This window comes from Chiloscyllium punctatum, chromosome 29 (assembly GCF_047496795.1).
Source record: "Chiloscyllium punctatum isolate Juve2018m chromosome 29, sChiPun1.3, whole genome shotgun sequence".
NCBI lineage: Eukaryota > Metazoa > Chordata > Chondrichthyes > Orectolobiformes > Hemiscylliidae > Chiloscyllium > Chiloscyllium punctatum.
The window spans coordinates 59,286,804-59,294,747 of record NC_092767.1 but is presented as its reverse complement, the minus strand read 5'-3'; the positions used below and the strand labels follow the sequence as shown (position 1 = coordinate 59,294,747).

General features: G+C 43.7%; 1 protein-coding gene across 5 annotated transcripts in view; it reads left to right on the top strand.

Moving 5' to 3' along the window:
- Nucleotides 1-281: 281 nt before the first annotated feature.
- LOC140454440 (galectin-9B-like) overlaps nt 282-7,944 on the top strand; it is a 36,166-nt gene continuing 28,503 nt past the window's right edge. For 2 of the 5 annotated variants that reach the window (XM_072549173.1, XM_072549172.1), the window contains exons 1-2: nt 557-694; nt 1,583-1,671. In XM_072549173.1, coding sequence (XP_072405274.1) covers nt 668-694; nt 1,583-1,671 — 116 coding nt within the window. In that variant the 5' untranslated portion in view covers nt 557-667. The other 3 variants (XM_072549174.1, XM_072549176.1, XM_072549175.1) reach the window with 3 other exon arrangements.

Sequence of the window (7,944 nt, the reverse complement as noted above, 5' to 3'; positions counted from 1 at the left end):
ATAACAGAGAGAGCAGACAACCCATTTAGCATATAAGTAATTATTAGACTGGGGTATTTATCTTTTTTGGAGTCAAGTAATAGACTTTATTCATTGCGTACACGTGAAATGGCACGGCAGTATTTTAAAATCTTCAACGGGATTTTCTTTTCTTGAATTTAAGTATGAAGGTGGCATACGAATGGGAGGAGCTTAATACCTCTCCCACCCTTTTAGGCATTGAGTTCGAGATTCCCCCACCCTCTAAGAGAAAATTATTTTTCTCAAATTCCCTGTAACCTTAAAACCAGTTACTGACCTCCCACGCCCTCACATCCCAACTAAGGGGTAAGGCCTACTTATCGACTCTGACCACCTTCACAACTTTGTTCACTTCAATCAGCTCCCCCTTAGCCTCCTCTGTTGAAAGGAAAACGGCGCTAGCCTTGTCCAGAAACAAGAATAATATAAGGCAAGTGTGACTGTAAACAGACAATGAACTCAAAGGTCACTTTGACAGGCATTGGGAGAGATCGGCGGAACACGTTTCTGATGAAAATCGAAACTAAATGTAAGTTTCGTTTCTGTGTGAGAGCCGACTCGCTTCCCGACAGTGTATTTTTCAGAGGGACAGTCGCAGTTGGGGGATTGCGCACAGACTAGCGCCAGAGATTCGCATTAGGACAGAATGGAACAGCAGCCCATCTATAACCCGGTATGTAGCTACAAACTGCCCCAGTGCCCGCAATCCCCATCCAGCACTCGCAAATACCAACTGGCCCAAAGCGTCAGCTCTCCGCCGCTGATTGTTTCCTCCGAGTAACCGCAATGTTGTGTTAAATTCACGAGTAAGAAGAGAATGAATTCACGGGGTGGGGGCGAGTGAAAGTGTGTGATAGACTGTGAGATAAAGAGAATGAGAGCGGGTGGGACAGAGTGAAGGAGAGTGGACGAGAGTGAGGGACTGAGGGAGAGACAGTGAGGAGGTGGAAGGTAGGAGGGAGAAGCAAGAAACTGATGGAGGAAGTAATGAGAGGGGAGGGCGTGATGGGGAAAGAACAGCAGGGACTGAGAGTAAAGCAGGGACTGAGAGAGAGTGAAGGGGAGAGAGTGGGATGGCGAGAATGAGGGCGTGAGGGAGAGAAGGGAGAATGAGGGAGAGTGTGAGGAAGAGGTGGAGGGAGAAAGAGAGGGTGAGTGAGGGACAGTGAGTGAGGGTGTGAGAGAGGGAAAGAAGTGAGGAAGTGAGTGAGGGGATGGGGATATGCTGTTGACCTGGTGATAGCAGAAGTTCCTCAGTTTTGTTTTTAACTTTGGTAAACATTGGGTCTCATAATTGGAGGACAGAGCGGACCGTTTGTCTGGCAGAGATACATCAATAAGATAAACTGCAGTAACTCAGCCAAGCTCCTTTCAACCCCACACTCATAAACTCAGAAGGACAGAGATAGCAGATGGATCACCAACACTACAGGAGAGGTACAGGAAGCAGTGAGGGGGTGGCCTGAGACAAGGGGGTGCTTTGTATGTATGGAGAAAATTCTGCAGCCACAGCAACATGGCGTAAGATAGAGTCTTGAGTATTCTACTTGTTCTATTTCAGATTATCCCTTTCATTGGGACTATCCTTGGTGGACTTCAAGATGGAAAGATGATTGTCGTTCAAGGGCAGGTGCCAGGACATGCCAAGAGGTAAGACAGGCGGAAGTGGGTACTTCAGATGTTGGAGATTAGAGTCAAGATTAGAGTGGTGCTGGAAAAGCACAGCAGGTCAGCCTGCATCCGAGGAGCGGGAAAATCGACGTTTCGGGCAGGATTCCTGATGAAGGGCTTTTGCCTGAAACATCAATTTTCCTGCTCCTCGGATGCTGCCTGACCTGCTGTGCTTTTCCAGCGCCACTCTAACCAAAAGAGGTAAGACAACCAGGTCTCACTGTTTGTCCTGTTCTGTCTTTGTCCCCATCCTCAACTGGTATCACTCCAGCACTGGTAACTGAACCTTCAGCTCCTAATGCCTTGGAGGAGTTCTCTCCTCAAACCTGTCTTTACGTAAGATGCTTTAACCACTTCGACCAAGCTTTCAGTTCTAGATCTGTAACATCTACTTTAAGGTCTTGGGACAGGGGCTCTGACTGAGTAATCATCAATTCTGCAAAGCACTTGGAATGGTTCACCACACCTGATTCCATTCTTTTCCATCTGATCGTAAGCAGAGAGTCCCTTGCAATGGCTTATCTTCCTGCTCCTGCATTGTTGCCCCTGCTGTTCTCCAAGACTATTCCTAGTCCACTTCTATTTCTCATCTACATGCTACTCTTTTGAGGCGTGATCTGAAAGTGCAGAATTTATCTTCAGATGCAACCTGACAACTTAGCTCTGCCATCATCTCTCTGCCAACCATCACCCCCAACTATATTTAAATTCACTTAATTTCACAGAATTGTCCCAAAACAGAAGGCAGCTTGACAGTACCCTCAGCGGAGTCACCCCATTTCTTTGACTTCTGCCCTCACCTCCCAGAACAACAATAAGGTTGCCCTTGTCCACAGTTTCCATTCCACCAGCTTTCACATTCAAAACACCATCCTCCACCATTACCACCATCTCAAAAAGATACCACCACCAAATACATCTTCCTCTCTCCTCTGTTCCAGAAAGACTATTCCTCTATGAAACCCTGAGTCTGCTCTATCACTCCAAATGCTTCCATGACATCTTCTCATGCAATCACAGATGTAACAATTGCCCTTTTACCGCCTACCTTCTTACTGTCCAATGTTCCAAATACAACTTCTAGGTGAATTTCCAGTGTTTCAGTTGTACATCTTTCAATCCAGTCTACTGTATTTACTGCTCACAATGCGGTCTCCTCTACATTGGTGAAACCAAACACAGACTGGCTAACAGTTTAGTGGAATACTTTTACTCTGCCCATAAGAATGACCCCCAACCTTTCATTTCCTTGCTATTTCAATGCACCATTTTGCTCTCAAGCTGTTTCTTACCTAGGCCTGCAGCAATGTTCCAGTGAAGCTCTGTGCAAAGTGGAAAAACAGCCCCTCATTTTTCATTTAGGTACTTTACAGGACTTCAGACTCAACATTAAGTTCAACAACTTGAGAGTATGAGCAGTGTTTTCCACTTTGATCAGAAGCCTCCTCAACATACCTAAGCACCTGCATTATGTCTTTTTTTTATCTTGTCGGCTTTGCTTTCAGCATCGTGGATCCATTTTCTCCTTCTCACTCCTATCATTAACACCTCTTTTACATCTTAATTGCTCTTTTACCATTTCATTTGTCACTCATGTGGGACCTTACTGAAAGTCTTTTGAAAATCCAAGGCTGCCCCTGACCAATTGGTTACATCCTTGAAAGATTCTAGCGTATTTATGACTTCCTTTTTCTAATTCTATGCTATCTAATCTTGTACTATTTTCCAAGTGCTCTATTTTTAAATCTTTGTTAATTGACTCCATTATTTTCTCCACAACTGATAGTCAGGCAAGCTGGTCTATGCTCTCTGTTCACCACCCTTTTTAAATAGTGGGGTTACATTAGCTACCTTCTGATCCATAGGAACTGTTTCAGAGCCTATAGGCTCTTGAAAGCTTCCACAAATGCGTCGATTATTTCCAGTGGTGGTCCCTTAAGTCTTTAAACCCACCATTTCCGCAACACCATTTCCCTAATAAAACATTAGACCCTTTGTTCCCTAATTCTTTGGGATGTTATTTGTGTTCTCCTGTTTGAAAACAGAATTAAACTATGTATTTAATTAATCTGCCATCTAGTTGTTCCCCATTTTAACATCATCTATTTTTGATTGGAAAGGCTCTACATTTGTCTTCACTAAACCTTTTCTCTTCATGTTAGTAGAAGCGCTTACAATCAGTTATGATGTTCCCTGCAAGCTTACTCTTGTACTATTTTCCCTCTCTTAATTAATCCCTTTGACCTTCTCCTAATCCTCAAATCTCCTGTTTTTTTTGGGAGGAATTTCTACAACCTTCCTTGGAACTAATGATATCCTTCCTTTCCCTTGTTCGCCATGGTTGGGCCACCTTTCCCGTTATATTTTTGTGCCCATCAGGAAAGAATAACTTCTTTGTGGATGCTGTCTGACCCGCTGTGATCTCCAGCATTGGTTGCTTTCAGGAAAGAACAATTGCTCAGTTCCTCCATATGCTCTTTAGATGTTGGCCATTGCCAATCTAGTCATCTCGTTAAAATAGTGTGTACCAATTTAGCACAACCAGCTCATATTTTTGTAGTTGCTTTATTTAGATTAAGGACCCTAGTCTCAGAATTAACTATGTCACTTTCTATCTTAACGAAGAATTCTATCTATGTCTCCGTCCGCCAAAGGGGCGAAACTGAGGACTGCAGATGATGGAGGTCAGAGTGGAAAGTGTGGTGCTGGAAAAGCACAGCAGGTCAGGCAGCATCCGAGGAGCAGGAAAATCGATGTTTCAGGCAAGAGTCCTTCATCTGGAAAACCTACCGAAATGTCGATTCTCCTGCTCCTCGGTTGCTGCCTGACCTGCTTTGCTTTTCCAGCACCACATTCTCAACTTTGTCCACCAAGGAACCTCATAGATTTAGATTACTAATATACCCTTCCAAGATGAGCTTATATCCAGTTTAGGATGACCTGTTGTCAAGTTGGTACCTTGATATATTGATCCAGAAAACCATCCCATACATCCTCCAGGAATTCCTCCTCTATGGAATTGTTACTGATTTGACCTGTCCAATCTAAATACAGAGTAATGTCACCCAAATTTCTGCTGTATCTCCATTGCTGGGGCCCTAATTTCATGTTTAATGCTTTCTCCAACATTACCATGCCAGTTTGTGGTCTGTGTACAATCCCCACTATGTTTTTCTGCCCCTTGGTGTTTCTAAGTTATACCCATTTGCTAGAACGAATATCTTCCCTCATTGTTACATCAATTTTCTCTTCAACCCTGCCTCCTTTACTTTTTTGTTTGTGCTTCCTAAAAACTAAATTCCTTGGATATTCAGTTCCCATCCCTAGTCACTCTGCTGTCACTAATCTCCCAATAATTTCATACCTACTTGTACATATTACCAGAGGAAATCTTTGCCCTTCCTCAAACTTGTGCTACTCAAACAATCCATTATGAAGTTACATTGTGCAGCAGCTTAAAGGATTCGGATGTATGGCTGCTGGAATATGGGAGGAGATGGGAAATTGAAATGGAATGTATAATTTCCTGATAATAATGCCAAAATTTGTTGTGATCATGATCCTGGATGCAAAAGTTCCACTGAGAAATAACAGGTATTTCATTTCCCTGGGGTCAGTTGCAGACTTTAACCTAGTGTATCCCACTGTTTGGAGCCAACAATTGTTCAACTCCAAATTTGCCAGTTAAAGTAAAACGCAAAAGTAAATTCCCAAAGTGGATATTTCACCTCCCTCAATAATCTATGGAAAGAACGCAATCTAAATTAGGAAAAAGACATCAACATTAGAAAGTGCAAATGAAAGTCTTTCATTTCGAAGGACCTTCTTCAACTCCCTCCCTTTGGAGATAGGCATCAGAAATGGCAATTGACGAGCTCAGAGCTGCAAAGTTGACTCGGAAAAGTCCTCCTTCCTCATGTCTAGGGCCATTACCAAAATTAGGACTATAAAGATGTTGCTTAACTCTCAGACCAATTAAGCAATATCCTTATAGTCATACTCACAGATTGATACATTACAAACCATTTCCAATCAACACAATCACCATTGCTGCGTATGTCCTGCCCGACTGGCACTGTTTTATACAGTCAGGAGGGAGTTAACCTGGGACTCCTCAACATTGACTGCAGACTATGAAGTCTCATGGCACCAGGTCAAACATGGACAATGAAATATTTACCACATACCACACTCCTTTGGCTGATGAATCTGTGCTCTTTCATGTTGAACATCAATTGGAGGGAGCACCGAGGGTAGCAAGGATGCAGAATGGACTCTGTGTGGGAGATCTGAATGACAACCTGCATACGTGGCAGCATCTGAGGAGCAGGAAAATCAACGTTTTGGGCAAAAGCACCAATCGTCGATTCTCCTGCTCCTCGAATGCTACCTGACCTGATGTGCTTTTCCAGCACCACACTTTTGACTCTAATCTCCAGCATTTGCAGCCCTCACTTTAGTCTAATTGCCACGAGTGGCTCAGCAGTACCATTACTGACTGCGTTGGTTGAGTCTTAAAAGACGTAGCTGCTCAACTGGGTCTGTGGCAGGTGGTAAGGAAAGTGGATAGAGAGAAAAACAAACCTGACCACATCCTCACCAAGCTGCCTGCTACAGATGTCTCTGCACAGAATAGCATGACAAGCAGTGATCACTGCACACAAAGTCTCAACTTTACATTGAGTGTTCTTTCCATCATGTTACTCGGCACTACCACTGTGTTCCATGGGATAGACTTCAAGCAAATCTAGCAACTCAAGACTGGGTATCTGTGAAGCCCTTTGGGCAATCAACAGTAACAGAATGGTACTCTAACATAAATCTGCAACCTCATGGCCTTGCATATCCCCTGCTCTATCATTACCATCAAGCCAGGGGATCAACCCTGGATAATCGAAGAGGAAGAATGACATGGCAGAAGCAGTACTAGGATGAGCTAACAGTGAGATGTCAACCTCGTGAAGCTACAACCAGGACTAATAAGCAGCAATAGACAGTCAAGACTAAATAATTCCTAAACCAACAGATCAGCCCTAAGCTCTGTAGTCCTGCTATATCCAGTTGTGAATGGTGGTGGACAATTAAATAACGATGGGGAGCCCAGTGCATCAGTGCAAAAGATATTTTTGAAGCATTTGTAACAATCTCCAGCCAGATGTATTGAGTGGATGATCTATCTTGGCCTCCTTCTGTGATCCCCAGACATTATACAATTCAGTTCACTCCATATGATGTGAAGAAATGCTTGGAGGCACTGGTAACTGAAAAGACTGTGAGCCCTGACAATATTCTGGTAGTAGTACTGAAGACTATGCTTCAGAATCTGCTGATCCCCCAGCCGCCAAGCCTCAAGACTGACATCTACCCTACAATGTGGAAAATTGTCCAGGTATGTCCTGTGCACAAAATGCAGGGCAAATCTAACCTGGCCAATTACTGCCCCATTAGCTCACCCCATCGTCCCCAACCCAAATCTGCTTAGAAAGTTACTGCTCACTGATACACGGATCGGACTTAACCAGAGGCCATTGACTTCAGTTCAAGCATGGACAGAAGAGCTGAACTTGGTAGGTGAGTTGTGAATGACTCCCTTGACATTAAGGCAGCATTTGCCTGAGTATGACATTAAATAGACCTTGCAAACTAGAGTCAGTGGCAATCGCGATGTGGAGGGGAGACCTCTCTGCTGGTTGCAGTCGTTTCTGGCACAAAAGATTCATTTGTTCTTTTTGGAAGTCAGTCATCTCAAGTCCAGGTCAGCTCTGCAGGATTTCCTCAGAATACTGTCCTAGGCTCAACCATCTACAGCTGCTTAATCAATGACCTTCCCTTTATCATAAGGTCAGGAGTGGGATGTTCACTGATGATTGTGCAATATTCAGCACCATTCACAAATGAAGCAGTCCATGGCAAAATACAACAAGTCCTGGACAACATTGAGGCTTGAGCAGACAAATGGCAGACAATGACTATTTCCTATGAGAGAATTTAACCATTGCTCCTTGACATTTAATGGCATTGCTATTACTGAATTCCTCCCTTATCAACATCCTGGGGGGTTACCATTGACCAGAAATTGAACTTAACTAGCCATATTAATTCAATGGTTACAAGAGGAAATCATAGGCTGGGAGTCCTGCCATAAGCAATTCATTTCCTGACTCCCAAAGCCTGACTCCCAGCTACAAATCCTGCCCATTTGACTGGGTCAGCGCAGCTCCAAAAACACTCAAGATACTTGAAACCACCCAA